The following is a 25,437-nucleotide window of genomic DNA, read 5'->3' on the forward strand; positions in this document are numbered from 1 at the left end:
AATAATGTATATAAAACCTGCCTCTACAGTAAAAAAAAAAAAAAGGCAAATACTTGAATCGATTTATACTTAAACAAAGCTAGACTATCCTGTAATTCTGTAAATTTGTCACAGGAAATACAACCAAATCCTCACTGATCTATATTACATGGCCAAAAGTATGTGGACACCCGACCATAGCACACAAACTTGTATAACCTCCCATTAAACCATGAGCATCATCAAGCTGCATCTCCATCTAACTTTTTTATGTGTATTTGGAGCAATATCTCCATACTATTACCCATTCAGTGTAGGCAATGTTCATCTTAAGTTATGTAAAACTGCAGCATACAGTAGAAAATTCCCACCCAAGGTACAATTGAGATGTATTCACATTTTATGTACAAGATGAAAAGCAGGGATACATGTAAGGTTTACTGTTTATTATAAATTGAAACAAAAGGTTTCTGGCTTGCAAAGTCAAACCATTCCAAGCAGATGTCAGCGATAATTCAATGGAAGCACAATGCAATCCTGTTTTAACAACTAAGGCTGTTACAATACTGCCACCTGAAGGCTGGAAGTAAACACTGCTTTAGAGCAATTTCATCTGGCGATGAATCAATGAGAAACAAATTATTTAAAACTTCCTCTACAACTAAAGTCTTCTTGTCATTGACACAAAACTACAATTAAACGTTCTTCTAGAAAACCCCTAGATACAAACAGAAATCTTTGTCAACCCCAAAATGTTCAGGGAAACATTTACAACTGAAGAAGGTACTGCAATCTTTTTACATGGTCTAACCTTTACATTTTCCTGCATTTAAACCCTGCAATGTGGGGAATAAAAAACAAGGGTTCTGACAAAGTTATTTATAAACGTATTCAAAATAAAAACATAGCATTTTTGCTTGATGTTTTCTTTCAGTATACAGTAGCTTTCAGTGTCTACTTTAAAATTACAAACAACAATTACAGTGGGCAGTCACAAAGACCATAAACCTTATCACAACTTTAGGTTTCAATATAAGCCTAGAATAAATATCCTAAGAATTTGGTGTAGTGTATTTTGTCCAAATAGCCAGAAACATTTTAAAGTGGCTTGTAATACCTACTTCTGCCATCTGTGGAAGCAAAGCCATCATCACCTTGGGCTGTGGGACACTTATTTCAAACTCTGCTCATTCTTTAAGTGACTAATTTGACTCCTTTTTTATATGACACATGTTTGCTTGATCTGTAAGCAAGGGTTCAAGACCAGGGTTCACCAGTGAGCACATGTACCCTAGGTCATAAATTTGGCCAAAGTCTGCAGTTCCATCTGTATATGGGTTGGTCCTTTCAAAGTTGCTCAATTTACAGGTCTTCAAGAAAATTCTCTCAGACATTCTTGCAGGTTAAGTAACCGTCTCATTTTTCTTTTTCGCTGTTGACCTTCCATAGTGTAGTACAAACACGTCAGTGGCATGATTTGGGTTGCTGGCCACTTCATGGTGATATGTTTTCGCCAGTTGTTTAACAAGAGACACTAATCGTTGGGTAAAGGAAAGCCACGTCTGATTGGGGAAACTGATATCAAAGCTTTAATGCAAAATGTCATATAGAAAGTGTGAATAGGCCTTTTTTCTGTTTCTTCTAACATATTTACGGATCTCGAACATCACACCATTTGTCAGAAACTGCAAATCATGTTTCTCTTTGGATTCCAATTTTGAATATATATCAAGGTCTATGCCTGATTGTTCACAAAAGGGATATTTATCAAGCCTTTCCCTCTAGTCCCTGTAGCCTTGCTCATCCATTTGCAAAAAATCTGCAGTTTCATCATTATATTTGTCAGTCCTTTCAAAGCTGCTGAACTTACATATCCGCTTCTTGAAATTTCTCTGACATTCATGCAGATTGAGTAATTGTCTCCCTTCTCTTTTTCTGTCGTTCCGACTGCCTTATAGAAACAGCTGGTGCCAATTGGGGATCGCTCTTTTTAAATATTTTCAATGAGAAGGCTGTTTCATGCCATGCCCGAAGATTACTTTGTCTATATTTATTTCTTATTTTCTTCATTCCTATTAAATTAATTCTGAAGATAATTGATTGAAAGAGCTCTGAGTCCACAGCTTGTAAATCAATATCAAAATTGTGTTCTAAGATATCAAAGACAATCTGTCTGTATGTCCCACAAAGTTCTTTGGTATACTTGGCCACTTCCATCATAACCCCTTTGGTCAAAACATCATCGTCAAGTTTCTCTTGAGACCAACCTTTATATGTCACATCAAGGTCCAGACCAATGTCATGACACAGGGGGTAGAGGTCTGCCCTGGTCTCCTTGGACACAGCGTAGAATGTTTCCACCTTGATGTCCTGGTTGGCTGTCATGTCAGACTCACTTTTAACACAGATTTCAGTATACCCCAGATGCTCTGACTTGATTCCAGAATCTCTAATAGGGTCTATCTGACTGGAAGTCTTTGGAAACATGTAATATGGATGTATACTGAGCATCCATTGTTCATTAAACATAGATAAATCGTCAGGATACTGTTTTAGACGTTTCTGCATTTCGACCACTCTCTGCCAAGTTTGATGTGCAAATGCACGTCTTTGTTTACTGTTTTCAAAGTATATATGAAAATTGTACTCCAGAATTTCAGCGATGTAGTGTTTTTGAGAATGAGTCGACAGTTCTTTGGCAAACTCTGCAATTTCTTTCATTACACCGTTCGTAAGTAAGTGCAAATCCAGTTTCGGCTTTGGTCCTAGCCCCACATCCACATCTAATCCTATTTTCTTGCATCGTATGTTTTCTTCTGATTTTCGTTTTCTGCTCGTTACCTTTGAGAATATTTCATTCACCAGAGTTGAACGTCTCCTCCATATCGCTTTATTATCTCCGATGTTTCCTAATTTTACATCATGTTCAATCTTGACATTTTCAGAAGTATTTGATTCCAAACATGTGTTGTCTTCAGTCTGTGTTTTAATAAACCCAATTGTGTTTGCTAAAAACTGTTCGTCTCCCTCTTTTTCAGGACTAATTTCGGTGCACAGTCTCTCCTCCTCGTCGTCTTCTAACTTCACCAGAACGACTTCCATTTTCAAACTTAATATTGCGAATCCAAGCTTGTGTTCTGTAGGGCTGTAACGCAGGATTAAATAAAAATGAGTTATCCATACACTCCTTAAAACTTCTTATGGGTGCAATAAAAATACTTTTATAGCATAGGTAGCACCAGACTGCTTCTGATTTGTGTGCATTCTTCTTCTGTTGATGTTATGGTAGATTACGATCAACATTTAAAAGGTGGATCATCTCCACCTACTGTTCGGGAGTGTAAGGCTAATTGCCCACATTGCAGTTTTTCTCCATTGCTTTGGCTCAATTCTTGAAACAGAAATTACATTCTCAAAGCTCCACGTGCATTTTGTAAAATAGCCTATATGGTTCAGCACAAATACATAGATCACCTTCAAAAGATCATATCTCACCCAAAACAGTTAACTCATGCTTCAAAACCAAATCATTTTCTCATATAAATAGTCAGTGCCCCCAAAATGAAAAGTTCCTTCTCAATTAATTTGGCTCATCTCTCGAGAAAAAAGAGGACATTCTCAAACCTTTAAATACATTTGCCAAAATAACCTAGATGGTTCAGCAAAACACTATGGAACACCTGCAAAGGGTCATCTATCTCCTAAAACAGACAACTCATCAGTCAAAATTAAATCCTTTTCTCATACAAATAGTCAGTGCCCCCAAAAGGAAAAGTCCCTTTGGCATTGTGTAAACACTGCAGGTCAAAATGTTTAGATATTTTGTCAGTATGGCAGTGGACCTTAGAAATATCCCTCATGTGCACTGTGCTACAGTTTCTGTAGTAGATGTTTTCTTTCCAGAATACAATGTGTCTCAATCTATATTTACATGTATTCATTTAGCAGATGCCTCTATCCAAAGCGACCTCCAAGAGAGCTCTACAAGAGTGCATAGGTCACTGACCACAACAACGCAATAGCCCCAAACATTGTGGTTAGCCAAAACATGGAGCATAAATTGTGAAAAACACAAATAAGTGCCAAAGGGAAGAACCATAAGAGCATGTAGCTACACACGTTACAACTAAACAACTTGAACCTCAATAGTGCAAGAGTGTACCTGTAGAAAAGCAAGCAACAATAATGTAATGTATGCTTCATGTTTTGGCCAACCACAATGCTTTTGGGGCTATCTTGCCGCTTAGGAACACTGACCTATGACCTCCTGCAAAGCTCTCTCTTGGAAGTCGCCTTGGACAAAAGCGTCCGCTAAATGAATACATGTAAAATGTAAATGTATATCAAACAGAAAAAAAATTACAGTAATTCAAGAGTAGCCTACAAGGTTTCACATCACATATTGCACTTACACTGCCATGGAAATGATTACTGTAATTGCCATACATCATGGTTACTGTGACAGGAAATGTGTACAGCACAATATACTGTCATAAAATAAGCACATCAAAACTAACATTATGTATAACCTACACTAGTAAAATGAGTAACCACAGTAAGTTTCAGGCAAGTGACACTTTCCTAGTCAGAGTTAGCAGGGGGTGCATTACAGTAACTATGTAACTAGTATGGAATGCACCCCCTCTATTGTCTGTTCTGTATATCCCAGCATCAAATGATTCTTATTGTACACTGAGGGGACTATTATGAGTAACCACAGCAATTTTCAGGCATGTGACCCCTTCCTAGTCAGAGTTGCAGAGGGTGCATTTCATGGCAAGAAGGAAACACATACAGTAAGAAAGTAAAGCAAACCTGGAGTTTCACTAGTTATCGTCCTCACTCTCCTGCTCATCCTCTCGCTCCTGTCTGTCTGGCCACATATTTCATCTGATGTTCTCCCTTGCGATGCAACAGGGTAAGAATCGTTGTGCATGCCGCAACAATCCCCTACACTGATCTGCTGTGACATCATCACAAGCAGCATCCATTGTCTGGAGCAGGGAGCTCTGGTTTTGAGCCCGATGCTCAAAAAAAAAACTCCTGGATAGGACTAAGGAATGGGGAGTCAGGTGATTTGAGCACCATCAGCATACTTGGATGGGCAGTGAACCCTGATGAGTGGGCGACAGTGGAAGCTTACATTGTCCCACACAATGACAAATGTAAGTAAGTGAGGCCCTACCAAACCCCTCTCATGTAGAGGGATAAGACCGGAGTGCAGGCGGTCCAAGAAAACCAGGAGTGTCTGGGTATTATATGGGCCAAGACTGGGAATGTGGGTGACTACACCATTCTCTGAAATGGCAGCACACATGGTGATGTTGCCCCCAAGCTGGCCTGGGACAAGCTCTATATATTTGATTGAAGCATTTACAGTATACTCCTGGACAGCTCCTGTCAGCTAACTAAACTTACTGTGTGATTGCTGATCGGATGTGTCCCCTTGTTTTGTAAAGTTCTAGTTGCACCTGACAATGACTGTAAACAGATGATCCAAAAGATCCATATTACACCATGATGTTTTTCATGGTATTATGTGCTTGAAAGATTTTGACAGTGGAGTGAACTATTGTGCAGGTGATGATGTACACAAGGAAATTATGCCAATATGTTTTGCAGAGAACAACCAATTGACTGAGAAGCAACAGTCAGTTTAGACCAGCAAGATATTTTGAATTGGTATTTGGCCTAATTGAAGGCAATTATACCTAACCATTTAAAAAATGTGCAAACTGTATACATTGCACTTGTCATTTACAAGGATGTGCTAATACAATCACAATTTGATTAAAGGAATGAAAAATTCCAATCTGTTGTGAACAAGTGCCCAGCAGTTTGGAGGTTTGCATGTGTTGTTTTGAGAATGTCATTTCTGTTTCGTGAAATGAGCCAAAGCAATGGAGAAAAACTGTAATACAAACCATTGACTGTATAGTAGAAACTCCATAACTCAAACAAAGTACCTATATTCTGCCCCCATCCCAGATTCCCTAAGTCAGGGGTTGCCAACCCTGGTCGCCAACCCTGGTCCTCAGGGACCCCCTAACCTACATGTTTTAGATGTTTCCCTGCTCCAACACACTTGATTCAAATGACTGGTCGTTAACAGGCTTCTGCTTAACTAGATAACAACCCATTCATTTGAATCAGGTGTGTTGGAGCAGGGAAACATCTAAAACTTGCAGGACAGGGGGTCCCTGAGTAGCCTGGCTCTGCCAGTACTCCGCCATGTACTTCCGCTCAATTTGGATTTCGCTTTTGTACTAGGTCTGGGAGTTAACGCTTGTCAATGGAGCGATCCCAGATCCCAGATGAAATGTACGAGGGTCTGGTTATGACCAGGTTAGTCCATGAGGACCAGGGTTGACCTCTGTTTTAGATGTTTCCCTGCTCCAGCACACCTGATTCAAATGAATGGTCATTACCCGTCTTCCACAGAGCTTGATAACGACCCATTCATTTGAAACAGGTGTGCTTCGCATCGTGCCAAACAACTCCCCTAATGCTGGGGACACACTATATGATTTTTAAATCTTGTAAGATTTTCAAACTGTGAGAGACCACAAACATGACAAGAAATCCTAGATTTATGCTGGGGACACACCACAGGATAATCGGAAGTGTGCCCAGCATTACCTGTTCTAAAATCAGTGCAAAACAAGGCCTCTTGGGGCTTATTGCTGCCTCTACAGTAAAACAAAAAGTCAAATGCTGTATTTCCCCTCGAACAAACGCTGCACCAAAAAATAAGTAAAACTGTTATTTAATTGGTTAAATGCAACCCCAGCAGCCTATTTATTACACATGTAGATGTAGGCCTAACTTTCTGCAAAGCTTTCTGTTTGAAAGCGAACGTGTATATTAAGTTTCGGCATGCTGCTTCAGATTTCTACATTATGTAGAACACTTGTATTTGAGACAGTTGTACTAGAAACCCACACTTAATTGATGGCCAATGAGAAAGGGAGTTATCGCACTCATAGACAAACAAAGAATAGACAAGGAAGTCAGCGGTAGTGAATAAAACCTGCATTTTTAGCGGCATGACTCATTTGTCACAATGCCAGCAACAAAGTTGTCTATGGGTGCACTGCAGCTACAATTTACGAAATCTCTCTCACTAATTAAACGGCGCCCTTGCCGCACCAAAATGAACGGTATTTAATAAACACTGCAGCGTTTATTCGAAGAAATACGGTACTGTTATTCTGTAAATTTGTCACAGGAAATACAACCAAATCCTCACTGACCTCCCATCAAACCATGGGCATCATCAAGCTACATCTCCATTTAACCTACCTTTTTATGTGTATTTGGGGCAATACCTGCATACAATTACCCATTTAATGTAGGCTATGTTCATCTTAAGTAAAACTGCACCATACAGTAGAAAATTCCCACCCGAGGTAAATTTCAGATGTATACACATTTTATGTACAAAAAGACACGCAGGGATGTATAGGTTAACCGTTTATTAGAAATTTAAAAAAAGGTTTCTGGCTTGCAAAATTCCAAGCATATGTCAGCAATACCTCAATGCAAGCCCTATGCTGGTGTTCCTGTTGCAGTAGTGACTAAGGCTAATACCATATCACCACCCAAAGGCTGGATGCAATACTGCTTTAAAACTTATCTGGCCATTGACCAATGAGAGAAACATAAATTATTTAAAACTACAACTAAGGTCTTCTCGTCATTGACACAAAAATTCCATTTCACGTTTTTCTATAAAACAGTAACACCAACATATAAACTTGTAATCTTTGCCAATCCCTAAATGTTCAGGGAAACATTTACAACTGAAGAGGTACCAACCTCTTCTACTTATGTTAATGTTCATGCATTTAAACCCTGTAAGGCAGAAAAAAAACAAGGGCAAAGGTTCTAACATGTAAATGTATGACAAATCAAAACAAAGTAAAAAGGCCTTATTTCTACATAGTTCTCAGTTTCTAGTCTGCAATATCAAACAACAATTACAGTAGTTAGTCAGAATTTACATGGCATATCTTCGCAAACTAAGATTTTAATACCAGGTGGGAATAACTCCTTGCCCCAAGAATGTGGTTATAGTCATGACAAAAAAGTAAGCTGTAAAAATGGCACAAATGATAAGGCAAACACATATTCTCGACAATTCTCAACCTGGTGAACAATAGTATTTTTTCAATTTTCCTTCCTGATCATTTTGCATACTGAGGTTTAAAGGCACATTTTTGGTTCCTTGTCCTCATGGCATGACCACTGACATGCATCTCCACAGTCCTGTCTTCTGTGAAAGCAAATCAATTATTGCCATGGATTATGGGACATTATTTCAAACTCTTGCTTCAACAAACTTTGTTTCATCAGAATTTGCGTTCGTCCTTTCAAAGTTGCTCAATTTACAGGTCTGCCCTCTCGAAATGTCTCTCAGACGTTCTTGCAGTTGAGTAACTGTCCTTGGTTTCATTTTTTTCTGTCATCTTTTCAGAGTGTAGCACAAACACCCAATTGGCATAATGTGGGTTTCTGACTAAGGCACTTGGATATTTTTTCGCCAATTGCTTTACACGCGGCGTACATTGTAGGGCAAAATGATTGTAACAGTAATTGTGGAAAGTGAAACTGATTCTAAAGTTGTAATCCAAAATGTCATATAGAAAGTGTGAATAGGACAAACCATTCCTGTTTCTATTAACATATCTATGAATCTCATACATCACACCATTCGTCAGAAACTGTAAGTCATGTTTTTCTTTGGATTCAAATTTTGAATATACATTAAGGTCTATGCCTGATTGTTCACAAAAGGGATAGTAATCAAATATTGCCCTCATATTGTTATTGTCTTCCAGCTTCACTTCTTCAGCACACAAGGTAGTGTGAGTGTCATAAGATGGTGTCAGGGGAGGGGCAGGAGAGGATACATGTCCACCACCAGCAGCAGACAGGACTGTAAGTGAAGGTTCAAGACCAGGGTTCTCCCTCGAGCACATGTAGCCTCGGTCATCAGTTTGGTCCGCATCTGCAGTTTCATAGATATATGGGTCAGTCCTTTCAAAGTTGCTCATCTCACAAGTCCTGTCAGACGTTCTTTCGTGTCGAGTTCCTTTCTTCCTTTTCTTTTTATGACCGTCAGCAGCAGACATTTGTCTCCTTTTCAGTCGTTCTGACATCCTTCTAGAAAAAGCTGGTGCCAATTTACGATCCCTCTTTCTAGGTCTTTGCAATGAGAAGGCCGTTTCATACTGTGCCTCACTGCTCTGTTTTTTCTTCAACTCTTCTATATCAGCAGCAGCAGACAGCTGTCTCATTTTCAGTCGATCCGACTGCCTTCTAGAAACACTTTTAGATACAGCTGATGCCAACTTGAGCACATGTCTAGGTCTTTGCATTGAGAAGACTGTATCATACCATGGTTGACTTAGTTTTTTTTTCCTCAATTGCTTTAACATTCCTATATTGAAGAGAACTGTTTTAAAGAGATCCGAGTCCACAGTTTGCAAATCAAGATCAAAATTGTATTCCAAGATGTCAAGGACTATCTGCTTGTATGTCCCACACAGTTTTTTTGTATAGTTAGCCACTTCGATCATAACCCCTTTGGTCAAAACATCCATGTCAAGTTTCTCTTTTGACCAACCCGTAGGCCTATATGTCACATCAAGATCCAGACCAATTTCCTGACACAGGGGGTAGAGGTCTGCCCTGGTCTCCTCTAACCCAGTATAGAATGTCTCCCTCTTGATGTCCTGGTTGGCCATCATGTCAGACTCACTTTCAGAACAGACTTCAGCATATCCCAGATGCTCTGAGGTGATGATTCCAGAATATCTAAGAGGGTCTGTCTGAATGGATGTGTTTGGAACCATGTTATATGGTTTTATCCTGAGCATCCATGGTTGATTAAGTATAGATAATTTAAAAGGTTTCTGTGCTTGACGTTTCTGCATTTCAACCACTCTCTGCCAAGTGTCATACACAAATTCACCTTTTTGTTTACTGTTTTCAAAGCTAATATCAAAATTGTACTCCAGAATTTCAGCAATGTAGTGTTTTTGAGAATTAGTCGACAGTTCTTTGGCAAAATCTGTTATCTCTTTCATTACACCGTTGGTAAGTAACTGCAAATCCAGTTTCTGTTTCAGTCCTGACCCAACATCCACATCTAATCCTATTTTCTTGCATTTTATGTGTTTTTGTGATCTGTATTTTTTGGTCATCACCTTTGAGAATATTTCATTCACCTGAGTTGAACGTCTCTGCCAAATCACTTTATTCTCTTCAATGTCTCTTGTTCTGAAAGATGGGTTGTCTTGAGTATGGGTATTAATTGACAGTCTGGTATCTAATAAGGGTTTGTTTTCGTCCTCACCATGACAAATGTCTGTACACGGCAGCTCCTCGTCGTCTTCTGTCTTCACAATGATAAACAGGTTCGCTGCCATGTTGAGCTATGGCCTACAAGCAAACGTATTTCATTTCAACGGTTAATGCACTTGTTTCAAACTAAAGACAGCTAGTCCAGTCTTGAAGTCTACACTGCTGAATATCACGTATCATGTCAGGAGCATGTGGGTGCTGCCATGACCGATGACGTTTTCCGATTGCAGGTCTTCGTTTCCAGCTGCCAGTGCCAACTCACGTGTTTCAAACTAAAGACAACTAAACTAAAAGTCGATAATACAATTCCTTAATATGATCAAAAATGATGATAATTCTTAAGGGTGAGATCAGAGTAGTATTTTGTCGTTCATCCTCGTAGATTTAACAACAAATACCGATCGGTCTTTCATTGGACGTTCATTTATGACGATTACGGAATGGGTAAAGGTACAATTTTAATAGTCTGCGGTGCAGAACCGGATCCAGGAAGGAGGGGTGGGCTACGTCCCCCGAGATTTCTGCCACGCGCCCCCTAGCTCCTTCTGACTTCGGCCAAAAAGTACATGTTTAAGCTATGAAAAAGTCTGTTAGTGCTTTCAGTAATAATAAGCTTCATAATAATAAGCAGTTTTAATCTTTATTTGTTTTCATAGAAGATACACGGGTTAGACGTTAATAGTACAGTAGTCTTAGCTTAGCCATCGATTGTTCTTTGCGTGCGTGTTTGTACAAAGAAATACCCTTGATCATGCCTCGATTTCTGATCCCCAAACTATCTACTACTGCCCCCGCCACAAGGGATACTAAACTCATACTCCAGAGCAGACAGAGCGTGCTGGTCTTAGTGGAAGCACTTCCCTGTCTCTAGGTCACATACGTGCTTCTTTAAACTTTGACTATGTGAAAAAGTATTAGAAGAATGAATAAGAAGTTTAAAGAATGTAAGATTGTGAGAACATTTCAGTATAATAAAGTGTTACCCAGTTGAATATTTCAGAAAGCTGTTTTCTCTCGAATGTAAAAATACATGTTTCACCCTGATCATCTGCAAATAGATCAAAAGTCATGCAAGGGGTGATGTGCACAATCTTTCTTAGAACCTTTGACTGTTTGCTTGCAGAGAAAAAAACTACCAGAGCCTACAAACATGAGGAAGTATGAGTTTATCATCATGGGAACATCTCATCTATCCTGTTCTGCTGGTACAGAATGGAATGTGAGGTGCAGTCGAGTTAGTATTTTTTGCTTGGTTGGACCTAGAGGGTGCTTGCTGTGTACATGACGTGACACAACTGTGTCAGTGCACATGAATGTGTTATGGCTGTTTCCATGAAGGTATTAGGTGTCATGAATTACTTACAAAGACTCCATTCAGAAGTGTGTATTGTTTGTTTTATTTGCCACAATATGCTGCCCTCAAACCATACACCTACACAAACACTCACACATCATGAAAACAAGCAAAAACCTGATCGGAGCAGAGATATCTGGCACACAGGGTAAAGTGTTTTACTTAATATTGACAACGATGGTGTGCTATGGAGTCAAAGATGGTTTAAAAACATGTGGGGGTACATCAGAGTTGTATGACCTTTACTGTACTTACTGGTTTCAGACGTAGGAAAAACTGATTTAGCATACGGTATAACTGAGGTTTTGCTAGCCTTTGCCTGTACCAATCCTATAACCTTCCGACATCCTTCCATACCCACTGAGGTTGAAACCCCGATCCGTACTCTCGTCACACTTGAATCCTTAATGAAAGAGTCAGAAAATGGCTGCCAAGGAGTGTCTGTGGTAGGGGGAGACAGATGGGACATAACCAAGCTTTAAACCGTCAATATAAAACCGCAATTAAAGCTGACACTCTATCCTTCCTACTGTCACTGGTTTTCAGATTGGCCTCACGGGTATGAGTGATCACAATTTCATACAGAACGAGCACAGGTGGCATCCGATATGAATGGAACGCAAAACAGGGATTGGTTGTCCTCGGCGTGGAGTTTCTGCCCAGGTAACATTCTTGCCATTTCTTTTTTCTTTCTCATAGACCATGATGACTTCCTGAATACTGTAGACACGGTGTCACTTAAAATGTGTCAAACCTGTTCGATGGGGCATTTCTCAAGTCAAACGGTTGGCAGTTGCAAAAGAAAACAATAGAAAATGATAGTTGTCGTGCCGGGTTTAGTTTGACATGCCTGCATATCAAACTTAAAGTATAATGTGTGAAAAAATCAACATTTACTATAACAAAATTTTTGTGTGTACAAACCACCGTCTTGGACACATTTCTCCCTTTTACACAATCCACGCACAGGCTTCAACAGAGGGGCAGGTCGGGCAAATGGTTGGCAGGCCTCACTGGTGAAAAATTCGGGGGTTATGAGGTGTGTCTAATTGTAGACAAAGGGGAACTGTAGCTAAAACCTGAACCCTTTCTCTATCATCTGTCTCTCCAAGAGGGATTGTGTGTGCTAAACTGGCTGGTGACCTCTACTCCTTTGGTCAGGCTTGTGCAGGTCTTAGCTATGGAGATATAATGGACCTTTAATGACTGATCACTCACAACTTCCCTTGGTCCATTTTCACACTGAAGTCCTTATTATTGTTTGAAGACTTGGCAGATGTAATTTTCAACATCCAAACAGCATAGACTACACTCAAGGGAGCAAATGACAGCCCTGGAAGACTATTTTAGCCTTCGAAGACTAGTTAATTGGTCATTTGATTTCATGGACTTATCATTGAGTCATCTTGTGATCAGTGTCTAAAAATACCTATTATATACTATATAGAGAAAGACAAAAATGTCTCACTTTCATGTTTTTTTTGCATCCTTAAGCATTGCATCTTGCCCAGCCTGTCAACCGTAATAGGATTTTTACTACTGTTTATAATTGATGGGTTATCGTAAAATATTGGCTGCTTAAGTTCCAGATGCCACCCACACTGAGTAAAATACCGGATTCCACACTGGTGAACAATCTATTATCATCCCGGATATCCTGGGACTGTGGCATATGGGACGGTGGACCGTGGCAAGCTCTTTCTGAATGCCTCATCTGTTACATCTCATGGGAACGCCTAACTCGTCTTAAAGGGTTTTTTTTTCAGAATACTGTACGTGTGAACAATTAATTCTAGATGGAAGGATTGATCCTTGAATGTGGAAAGTAGGTTGTCACTTGGTCAGACCTAGGCCATTGAACATTATTTGCAAAGGGACTTGAACCAGATAGATTCATTTACAGTGCAAGTGATACTCCATATTCATGTGCACGTGGACCTTCTAAGGTACTCCAACATTTTAAAATGTTTTAGGCAGTGCCAAGCAATTTTTCTGATGTTGGCTATGGAATAAGACACAATGCAAACAGTCTTGACAATCATTCACAATGAAAATAATATTGAAATTGAGTAAATAATCTTGCATCACTGTAATGAGATGAGTGGCCAAAAAATTGAATTAAAAGTGTACAGTTGCCCTTTCAATGGTAGAAACCACAACTTTAAAGAAGGACCTGGCATGTGATTTGGTTCCAATGGGAAGTGGGCAGAAGCACAGTGTTGGTACCTGGTTACTTCACACATCAGCCATCATGTTTCCTAAAATCATACAGTTTGAGTGATTGTCAAGCAACAATAATAATATATATTTGATTGCTCATTGGGTCACCATGCATGTTTAATGAATATTACTTCAAGAACACACTCTTGCTATAAGTGTGAGCTCATACCTGAAAGTATTTTGAAACGCACACTCACACAGTTCTCGTTATTCAAGATTCTCTGGCCCAACAGGTTGAATTAGACATGGACTTGAGATTCCTCTGAACTAAAGAATATACTTCCAGTAGTTTCTCAGTGAGTTTCAATTGAGTGTAAAATAAGATATATCCCAAACCTCTGTAAAAATGATCTTCCATTCAAAGCTGTATGAATATGGTGACATTCATCTGAAGAACAAAAAAATCCATAGATGTCATCATATTTTGGCTAAATTCAGATAATATCAGATAACATTTTCATGGTGCTGTGACCTGGGGTGCAGTGTGTAACGTGCTGTGTGAGAAAACAATCAAATAACGCCGACCACGGAGTTAAGACAATTCAGATTATGTCTATTGTGGCGGAAATGCGTGCTATCTCTGCTGCCACTCCACACGCCTTGATCAGTCCCAAACCCAAAAGTCCCTAGTCTCGGTTAAGACTGGTTTGACCAGTGAACAACAGGCGCCTATATCACCATCTTCCGCGTGAATGGGACTTGACCGGTCGGGCCGGTATGGACTTCATTCCTTACCGAGTTACACTATTTGTATGACCCTCAAACCAACAGCTTCTGTATATAAACTGTACCAAGTTGCTGAGAGAACCACAGTAAGACTTTCGACACTCTTAGTAGGCTGGAGAAGACTAACCTTCGTTAGTGATGCGTTGTTGGCAGAGATACGGTGTAGGCTACTTCATACCTGGACTTGCGACCTTTACGTTTTAACTAACTAAATCGACTGGAACGACTTTTCCTCTTTGGTCAAGTGGTTCTTAACAGTTCAACAGTCTTCACCAAAATTGTGAAATGTTTAGGACCACTTGATCAACGCAAAGGAACTCACATCCCATAACCGGAGGAAGATGGTGGAGTGCGGAAGATTTCTCTAAAGGTGAATGCAAGTTTTGAAGTATATAGGCTCATTCGGAAGATTCATCGTCTGTTTTTAACGGTTAAAATAATGTTATGACTGTAGCCTACGACAGGCTTCGACAGATTTGTATTTTTTTTTAAATATAGTTTGGTCTTCCCGTTGTTCTCTATAACCTTGTGATCGTTTGTTTCCCAGTAAATTATTCGAAAATTGTATAATTGTGGTGATATTTTAAAGAAAATTGATTTGTACCTTTATTCTCACCTCATTCTTTCTTTCTTTCTCATGCACTCTGGGTTTTTTCCTTCCTGTTTCCGTCAATGGGAGACGACTTTCAAATATGCGCAAGTGAGCTGCACTGAAAAGCCTCGGGGCCTCTTATAGCTTGGGTCCACGTTGCAGCCCAACAAAAGCTCGCCTAGCCCATTTGTTATGCCTACAGACAAGTGAATCGTCAGTGGCTCATAAGAGCACGGTTCGCTTCCCTCCTCATATCAGAGGGTTAACAGACCGTGAGTCATTGAAGTTCCTGAGGTGAGCGACGAACGCAAGAACAGAACATTGCTGTCCATGGTGCTGAAAGCAATGCGACGAAGGCCTGAAAGCTCAACGTTGTCTTCTTTTGACTCGAATGGTTTTAGCATTCATTTCTACACACTGGTGGGAATCACTTATACATATTTTGTTGCCTAATCGTTATAAAATATAGACTAGGCGATATGAGCAAAATATTCGTTTAAGGCTTTTAGTTTAATGAGAAAGAAAAGAGCAGTCGGTGGAAGCCATTGCTTTGACATTCGTTTTTCTGCAGTTAACCTAATCTTGTTGCTTATTGATGGACGTTTTCAGTGTTTAAATAAATTGGGCCTGGCAGCTGATGAATTAAAATGAAAAGCAGAACACTGCCTTTTTCTGTCACCACTTGCAATTAGAAATTGTAAAGCCAAACAAAAAAACTGTGCGCCCCTGACATCTATCAAATGCTATACCAATCAATTGATTGTCCCCAATTGTTTTCTTGTATCCTATGTTAGTCTGTCGTGCGATTCCCGAGTATTCTTATTCTGAGTTCCATGTTGCATTTATTTGATCCCCTGACAGGAGTGAAACAACGTATGGTCCATATTGGAGATGATTTCAAATTTAAATATAACAGTTTGTTCTAATTTTGTAGAACTATGATTATTTCACTTGATCTAGACCATGACCTAAAGCTAGTATCTAGGTTGAAGTTGGCAAAGAAAAATATATAACCTAGTATTCTTAGGTTTAATATTGGTTACTGAAGAGGCGTAAGGCGTGTTCTAAGCATAGGTAGGACCTGTCTCTCATGTGAAATAAGTATTTTGTTATATAGAAAACCTCGACTACCACAATGGCATGGGGTGATTAACAGCTCTGGATTCCCACTGGACGAGCTCGTCGAGAATTCATCAGCTTTCTAGGGCATGTCTTCTCACGACCTCCCGCGGATTTGTGAACAAGCTAAATCGTTTTTACAATGGTTTACAATGATTGCCTCTCAACCTGCAACAATCCCTCAAACTGCAAATTCGCACATTTTCACATTAGCTTTTTGTCGAATTGTTATCCTTGCTGTCCTCTGGGAAAAGTTGACCATAATCAGGATTGTGTCAAAATACAAGCTCCAAATCCAAGATTGCTAAAAATAATTCACGTCTCTGAATGGTCGATGAAATATTATAAAATATCAGTTTCCATCGATGCTAGTATGCATGCATACCATGCCAGTTTACTTGGGCCAAGTCACCATTTCCCTGTGGACACGCTGCCACACCTAATCTACCTTCAGAGATTAATCTCAATCTTCTCTAGCCCAAAAAATCAATGAATGAGTGAGCAATATACCCATGGCACATCCGAATGACACCTATGGGACACAGACCATAAGTAACAAGTACGAGAAAACAGGCTGACCACTGACCCTTTCCACTATCAAAATGGCCCATTTTGACTCTATCTCTGCACCTATTGTCAGGGATCATGTTATCTATGTATTTAGTTTAATTGTATTAAATAATCATTTTATTAAAGCTGCAATTGGTAACATTAGAAAATAAATTTCAATATGAGAAACATTACCCCCCAATTCTTAAACAACTCTCAAAGGGCCTCATTAGGTTACACAACATGTTTATGAACAAAATCTTACTTACCGTACCTTTAATAAGGTTACTGAGAGAGTCACTGATATGCAGCTTCCTCAAACAATCAAGACTGGTGTCTTGTGGAAAACGAAGCAATAGGCCTACACCATGTTTGACAGAAATGACTCATTAGGGTTTAATCATTTTGGGTTTAATGGCGGTCTGGTTATCTGAAAAGGGCTTTCCTGTGTTCATGAGATAAGGACTTTATTGGGGAGTCCAAAGGATAAAGCCTTCAATTTGCCTCTAACCGCAAACGAATCATACACTTTATCTACTCAATTAAGCATTGTGATCAAGTGACTCGTGGATGTTCCCCGATTTCCTGCAACCAAAACCCTAACTACTGTGATAGATTTCCTTCATTTTCAGTTTTATGTGTGGGGCAGGTGGCTTTGGACTCCATCAATCAGTGAGTGCAGAAAAAAAGGTTGTTAAAATCCCACACAAGGAGAACGATATTCGGAAACGCCTACATGAACCGGGTGATTAATTTCAAAGAGACCATCTCCCAAAGGGTAGGTAAAGGTTATCCTCAAACCAGACCTATAACGATGGTCAAATAAAGGTGAAGTGTGCCACGACTGGGTTATGACAGCCTACAAAACAATATGCACGTAAACGAGAAAGCGCAGTTAAAATGGTGTGACGAGTTTATTTTATAAAAAACTAAATGAAAAACATCTAACAATTAAAATGAAATAAATACAAAAGAATAGGTTCACACGACATGACTGTTTTCCCATAGGTTACTGAATAACTAAATATGTAGTCTGTCAGCTTTTTTTATTACAGAAAGCCGACGTCACATTTAAACATCATATTTAAATGCCTATAGGTGTGGTAGGGATGGTTACTTATGAGAATAGGGAATAGCGCAACACAATGGTACTTTACTCGCTTGGCACGTGCATGAGACACTGCAAATCACTATAGGTTATGGAGGAAATCTGAAGAACTTTGGGCTACTAAAGGTTTGTCAAAAGGCTTTGAGGGGAACGGACCAACAAGCTGTTGTCAATAAATGGCACAGTCTCTTTCTGCCTTGAATAGTTCCGTGAGCGCGCATTTAAAGCACGTTTTATAGACCTGAACTGTAATCGGATGAGTGACGGAAAAGGGGCGGGTTCTTTGAGGTGGTCCACGCGCGATGAGTTCATATGCTTTCATTTGGGACACAGATGGGACGAGTAAGGAACAGGCTTTAACTTACCGTGAAATAGGGGACACAGAGGATATAGCCTATAAATTGTTTTTTTTTGTAAATGTGACGCATGGAACTTGCGGACCAAAGACACTGGTTGCCAAGACTAATGTGTCATGACGGATATTTGATTGACAAGACAAGGGCAAAAATATGAGAAGATAATCAACGTCTGGCAGGGTGACCCAGCGGAACACTTAGCGCGGGACGACTTTCATGGCTACCAATAACTCAATGGGGACCACTGAGGATCCAAATGTGTCCATCTATGCAGATCTTGGAGGTTTTTTTGTAGAGTCCGATGGTATTTTTGGATGTACCAGTCACCTTCTTCGTCGGAAAGCCAAGGTAGGCTGTCACAAGTCTAAAATTAAAAAGGTTAACATATTTGTCAAAACCTTTTTGAGAAACAAACACAATTGAACGTATTTGACAAAAGCTGCATATCAATCCAAAACAAGGAAAACTTATGATAAAAGTATCCTACTATATTTTCAATAAAGCGCTTATGAAACAGCACCATGGACAGCACTCCTACCACAATAAAACGTGTTGCTTCTTTGCAGTTTCTCAGAACTATTATAGCTCAGTAGCCTTTAATTAATCAAAAGAAGACTGTCTTGTTTCATACAGATCACATTTCCCCCGTCTTCAAATGTTTTCGAGTAGATGGATATCACATTTGTTGTTAAGCAAATGTAACAAAACTATTACATAAACAGTTTACCTATTTTACGTCAACATCTTACACTGATATAGAATAAGGGATGCAACTTGTCAAAAAAAAATATAATACAACTTTTGCTTCTGAGATGTAGTGATAATTTGAATATTTACTCACAACTCTGACGTTTCATGTCAAAATGTGCCAAATAAAGTAATAAAATAACCAGAAGAGGGCGTCAGAGTGTAATGAGAGCAAGGGTATCTCAATGTATTCGTCACAACCGCTGGAGTCTGCTGAAAAATTATGAATGGATTTTATAACACCAACATAATAAAATCGGTTTCCGTACGGACTCCATAGACAAGTAATACATAATTGATCTGTAGGCCTAGTTAATACACAGCATCAGTTTGCATGTCTTTGAATATTGTGTCAGGCATAAGTATCCATATAGGCTATAGGATGTATTTGTAAAATAGTCTAAAGGAATCGGCGAATTTATAAAAAATGTGCCAAATCTTTTTAAGTAGGAAGGCATATGACTTCTCCCGAGTTACGCTCCCACCAAGTGTCACAGGCCTAGAATGCAGAGTAGGCTACTGTCCACTGAGGATGAACCGCAGTGACATACCCCCACATCCTAGTCACTAACTGTCCAACTCCTAAGTTATGGAGCGAGTTGACAGTGAAAGCTCCACCCCATCATATTACTTCATCAGATCATCCCACCAAGTCGAATTCAAAACTTGTGTCCCCTTTTCAGTCGGACTATATCCTACAACTCGTTGAACGCTCAGACTGAATTCTGTAGCCAATTTGTATTGTCGCCAGGCGTTTGGAAGGATTTACCAAACTATGAAGTAGTCATATTGTCACACATAACTTCATAAGTCTGTAGGTGGAATACAAGTTTGGCGGTGTGCTGTGTGGTGATAAGAAAAATGTATTCACAATATTGGAATACCGCACGAGGACGAAAACCAGACCACCGCAGATATACGGTGAGCTCCAAATGATGAAGTTAGTGAGTGTGGAGTTTACATGAACTTATTGCAAGAAACAGAGGTTCTACTGACTTATTGCACAAAAGTTTGTGCATCGAGACTCAATCATAATCAAATGTCCGTGGCGTTAATTTTTAAATAGTCTAACACATTTAGCCTACAACTGGTGTGCATATTGAACAGTTATGCAGACTCTGAAAGCCAGCTTAGGATTCTAACTTTTTGTTCCATCTTTATGAAGGTTGTCGAGGGAGAGACCCCAGTTATACTGGGTGCCAATTCCAGGAAGAGACTTCACTCGGCGCCCGCAGAGGATTTCGAATGCGAGGGGCGGCCAAACCCGGAGGGCGCTGGGTCAGTGTTCGTGACGGAGTTGAGTCACTATGGGAAAACGGCCGAAGAGACTGGGCTCTTGTGCCAACGATGTCAGATAATCGCCACAGAACTGAACAGGCAAGCGCTTGCCCTGGCCGACCCCGTATCCCTAAAGGTTTGTGCAGAGCGCAATAACATCATTATAAGCATTATCCATTAATATGTATTCTATTCGTACATGAGCATTGGCAGTTGCCTAGCCTTCTTGTTCTATACAAATGCAAGTGTCAATGATTCCGAATTGATGGCGTAGTATACTATATCCAGTTTAAGATCATGCTGATGTTTATTGGTGAAACACTATAAAGAAACGATGTGGTTTTGAGTTCAAAGGGAGGAAACAGAAAGAAAACACAAAAATGGAATGGAAACGGTTCATCTGTATGTTTGCCTTATGTCACTCTGACTGGGTCATTGTTTAAGGCAGAAAGGGACAAATACCTCCAGAGAAGTCTGGACAGATTGAGTTTAAATGACCACTGATCCATATTTGGTACCTAGAAGGAGCTCACACTGGTTTAGGTTTTAGTGGTTCCACAAACCAGCTGGCTTTGTTTGTAGCCTTATACAAAGTTGAATAATTTTTTTGTGGCTTTTATGACGCTGAGGTCCTTTGAAAGGTGTTTATATCTGAAGAGGATCCTTTGAAAGCATCCCTGTGATTGAAAACATTAAGAACTGTTGTTCAGTGACAAACCTGTCCTTCCATATAAAAAATGAATAAATCTGCTCCGAATTTGCCTTTCTTTCTTTCCTTCTTTCTTATTGTTATTGTATTTCAACGCTGGTAGGCAAGGACAGAAGGGAAAAAAGGTCCAAACCGATCCACATATCAAAACCTTCCATAGAGCCAGCACTGTGTCCTGCTTAGCAAACAATCCAACATGCTCCTCACTCCACACCAACTCCTCTGGTTCTTTCCTCTGTTGCATTCTAACAGTCTTCCCTTTCAAGTACTACATGCTTGCTACACGCTAATACATGTGAATTTCTTCCTACATCAGCATTCAGTTATTTGCCAACCATGGAAAGGTGACCTAGTCAGCAAGCGGTTTATGATCTCATCATTATGAGCGATGGCTTTCATTGGATCCCCTCTGTCATCGAGTTAGGAAGTGCTGAGGCTCAGAAATGGAGTCAGTCATGCCCATTATTATAACCTAGGGTAACAAGATAAAAACGACCCTCTTATGTCCAGGCCATTCAAGGGTTGAATCAAAAAGGACTGTGTTTTATTTCTGAAATGATGAGAGGAGCTGGCGTGACTGACTTGGCTTCAAGTTCATGGTCTTTGGACTGTTACCTTGTGACTTATGTAACAAAATAGTCGAGGTAGAAGATCTAGAAACACAAAAACACAGGCTATGCAAGGTCAACTGCATTTGACCAAATGCAGGACTGTCCTGTGTACTGTGGTTGTACTAGAAGTACAATTCGACATGCTGTAACTCCCACCGACCTCCATCAGAAGGTATGCAGTTGATCAGTATCATGGGCATCAGACCAGGTCTTGATGGGTACCCCCCCCCCCCTTCCCTACACTCGGATGGTTTAGTCTGGCCTGGAGCCTACGAGGGTGAGCCCAGCCAGGTGTAGCAGCCAAGTTCCCAGGCATGGTGGTGATGCAGGCTCAGGTCACACCTCAAGTATAGCCGCTTGCCTTGGCGTTAGGTTCAAAGAGTGCAGGTAAGGGTTAGTGGTTTGGATGAGGGTTAGTGGTTTGGGTTAGTGGTTTGGGATGCACTGATACCATGTGTTTGACAGCTGATATCAATCGCGAGTTATTCACTTGAAGTACACTGTATGTCTGTCTGTCTGTCTGTCTGCCTGCTTGAATGTCTCTGTCCATCTGCCTGTCTGTCTGCCCGTCTTACTGTATGCCTGCCTATCTTCCCACATGGCGCCCTGTCTGTCTGTCTGTCTGTTTGTTTGTCTACCTTTCTAGAGGTAAGAATCTTAGTTTAGTCCTTCCCAGGGATAGACCAGTTTGAGTTGTCGTTGTGATACGCCCTAGCTGTACTTTGTTGCTCCAATAAACAGTCGTGATGTGTGGCTAATGTGTCATGCTACACACCATAATGGTATTTGGCATGGGAAGCTGTGGGTGTGGGCGGAATGTGAGCACACGTTTTGAAAGCAGTGGCCATGCCCCAAGACAACCTCCAACCTTAAATATGCACAACAAAGCTTGATGTGTTTGGCTCTAAACACATCGAGACTAGTTGAATAATCGCTATCTTTAGAAGATGCTACCTTTGGAGCCAAAGAGAGGTAAGGATGACATAACCTACACAAGAACCTTGTCCTTCAAAGTAACCTCTTAGTAACCCGTTATTTTGTAGAATGTCCTCAACTTTAGAGCCTGTCAAATTCCTTGGAAAAACTCCATTACAGCTTCAGATCAATATCCTCGTACTCTTCCAAAACAGACAGCTAGACAGCCAGGGAGACAGAGAGCAACAACCAGAGACGGAGTCGTTCTCTTTTTGGTCAGACTCTTCAAGAAAGAGCCAGAATATACAATATATGCGAAGTGGGAACTCTGAAGTTTCTGACAGCACTGTGGGCTCTATAGGGAGGTCAGGGTGACGTAACTCCATCAGATCAGTCTCCTTAAGAGCTGAGAGAAAATGGTGGCCACTGGTTTTCCTGCCAGCTTATGCAGAAGCTGTGAAAATGTGTTTTTGGTCGTTTATCTGGAGGCACATTGGCGTGAGTTTTTTTGTGTGTGTCTGTACGACAGAGAGACAGATAATGAGATATAGAGAGAAGAAAAAAACATGTTATGGTTTTCTATGCTAGGAGATTGCTTTGGGGCCTCTTTGATAACAACAGCAGATAAAATGAAAACAATTATGAAAATGTACCAGTGGATGAGTAGACCTGGTGAATGAGGCATCCATGCAGTGCTAGCATGCCTATACATGACAACCCTTGACATCCACAACTATGGCAGTCTTGCGCAGCCAAACATTAGTTTAGCCTCCTGCAGAACTATCTACTGTCGGCCTACAGTAGAGTGGGATGTACTGACAGATCTGCCTCAAAATAAACCTACTGTTGTGGAAAATTAGTTTGAGGAGAACGTCTGAACTAGGAAGCAACATTTCATGTATATTTCTAGAAAGATCTGAACTGTATGCAATTTTGAGCTGTGTATGTGTGCTCATTTTGTTTCAAATTGTATAGATTCCTGTCTGAGCTGCAGGCTTCTCTCTAATGAAAGGTTACAAGGTGCCCAGACAAACAAACTGATTGGAACCAAAAACCGAGAGACCTTGTTACATTCCACTGAACCCCAGTGTAGCAAGAAAGTTTAAGTGTGTATCCTCAACACGGTGAAACCAAAGCATTCTGTCTTCCTGGTTAATTGCTGCAATACCTCACCTCCATAACAAGCATTACAGGCAGTACACCAGAAAGGTCAAAACCACACAACAAATCCCAATCAAATCTCCTCTGCTAACCCTCAACCTGAAAGGTGTGATCTCATACTGTTCCATACAGTCTTTTAAAGTTTATTTTCCAGCATTTCCATATTTTTCTGAAAAGATTGGTTTCCGGAAAGGTGTAGTTTTCAAGGCTGAGTGAGAATGGTTCCTTTAACACAGACACATTGATGGATGTGAATAGCTTCTTTGCCTTCTACATTATGCAAAGATATTGACAGATTTTTATCTCCATTATTTATGAGTTGTCGTTGAAGAGAAGCTTTCTTTTCATTTTCTCTCTGTGTATTACATGACAAGCTTCACACACATCTCAACGCACCCTTAAAACTCCTTAATTGCCTGTAAGCTATTTGACGACCTAAACATCATCGTCTGCATGTTGGAGTTTACTTAACTGTTTAGCCTTTTAGCAGTTTTCCCAGACTGTTGTGACAGAAGCTATGCTAACTATACACCAGTTCTGTCAGGGCATGCCAAGCACTCTTAAGCTATGTGCTAACCTTTGACCGCAGCCCCTGGGCTATTGGGAATAAACCTGTGTTTAGGATAATCCATTTAGAGCCTTGAGACAGATGCACTCCCTTAGGGGTATATGGCATAGTGGGTAAGCTTTTACTGGTTGCATACAGTTGATACATTGTTTGCTCAGTCCCATAATACACTGTTGGTGAATGATGACTGGGAGACGGTTTCCTTTTCAGGGATTTCTTCACAATCTCACCTCTTCTCTCTCTCTCTCTCTCTCTCTCTCTCTCTCTCTCTCTCTCTCTCTCTCTCTCTCTCTCTCTCTCTCTCTCTCTCTCTCTCTCTCTCTCTCTCTCTCTCTCTCTCTCTCTCTCTCCTCTCTCTCTCTCTCTCTCTCTCTCTCTCTCTCTCTCTCTCTCTCTCTCTCTCTCTCTCTCTCTCTCTTTCTCTCTCTCTTTCTGTGGTATCACATTTTCCCAGCAGAGGTGCTGTCACCCCGTTTTTACCTCATCTAACTCATAGGCAGTTTGGCTGTCATCTCATCAATGTGTGACTCACTCTGAGTTGAACCAGTATTTTACCCTATGATAATTGGTAGCCGTCTTAGAGATACTCAGAACCGGTTGTCAAGATATCTGATGGATGCCATGGTCGTAAACAGGTGTGAATTGTAGCCTTAATGTAGCATTAACATGATTATGTCCATTCTCTAAACAATATCTCACGCCATCAATCGTTCCCCTAAGAATGAATGGTAGTTCATGGTTTGTGGATGTACATATTATCTGACCATGTAACTGCACTCAATGGTTCATTTCTGGTCAGGCGTTAAGTAGGGATGCCCAATGCTCTGCTTGTCTCAGTTCACCCGAGGACCCCACCGAGAGAGCAGCTGAGTGGCTGGCGTCTCCCCTGGGGGGAGAAAGTAGAGGCCTGGCTCAGTCGACTGCAGCGTGAGTCGAGCGAGCGACTCGACTGCGCTCACTATCCCTTAGCGAAGTAAGCCTTCACGCTAGCACAGGCGCGGTCAAAAACCCAAGACCTGTCAGAAGGCATTGCCTTCAAAATGGCTGCCGATGGTACCGGGGAGAAGTGGAGGGATG

General features: G+C 40.5%; 3 protein-coding genes across 3 annotated transcripts in view; 1 reads left to right on the forward strand and 2 right to left on the reverse strand.

Moving 5' to 3' along the window:
• Positions 1-410: 410 nt before the first annotated feature.
• On the reverse strand, positions 411-3,271 carry LOC146286810 (uncharacterized). Its single transcript, XM_084699945.1, has one exon. It carries the CDS (start codon positions 3,079-3,081, stop codon positions 1,879-1,881), a length of 1,203 nt encoding a protein of 400 aa, XP_084556071.1. The 5' UTR covers positions 3,082-3,271; the 3' UTR covers positions 411-1,878.
• A 4,168-nt stretch (positions 3,272-7,439) lies between these two features.
• LOC146286811 (uncharacterized) lies at positions 7,440-10,759 on the reverse strand. Its single transcript, XM_084699943.1, has one exon. The coding sequence runs from the start codon at positions 10,410-10,412 to the stop codon at positions 8,367-8,369; it is 2,046 nt and encodes a 681-aa protein (XP_084556069.1). The 5' UTR covers positions 10,413-10,759; the 3' UTR covers positions 7,440-8,366.
• A 7,828-nt stretch (positions 10,760-18,587) lies between these two features.
• The window catches only part of kif26aa (kinesin family member 26Aa), a 74,799-nt gene continuing 67,949 nt past the window's right edge, over positions 18,588-25,437 (forward strand). The window contains exons 1-2 of the mRNA XM_084700692.1: positions 18,588-18,719; positions 20,284-20,532. Coding sequence (XP_084556818.1) covers positions 18,588-18,719; positions 20,284-20,532 — 381 coding nt within the window. The remainder of the gene's footprint in view (positions 18,720-20,283; positions 20,533-25,437) is intronic.

The sequence above is a fragment of the Hypomesus nipponensis genome, chromosome 6, assembly GCF_054491055.1.
Source record: "Hypomesus nipponensis isolate SF chromosome 6, ASM5449105v1, whole genome shotgun sequence".
Taxonomy (NCBI): Eukaryota; Metazoa; Chordata; class Actinopteri; order Osmeriformes; family Osmeridae; genus Hypomesus; species Hypomesus nipponensis.

What these genes read in the sequence shown, in the direction of transcription:
- LOC146286811 (XM_084699943.1), bottom strand. Translation starts at nt 10,412, where the DNA reads ATGGCAGCGAACCTGTTTATCATTGTGAAGACAGAAGACGACGAGGAG.
- LOC146286810 (XM_084699945.1), bottom strand. Translation starts at nt 3,081, where the DNA reads ATGGAAGTCGTTCTGGTGAAGTTAGAAGACGACGAGGAGGAGAGACTG.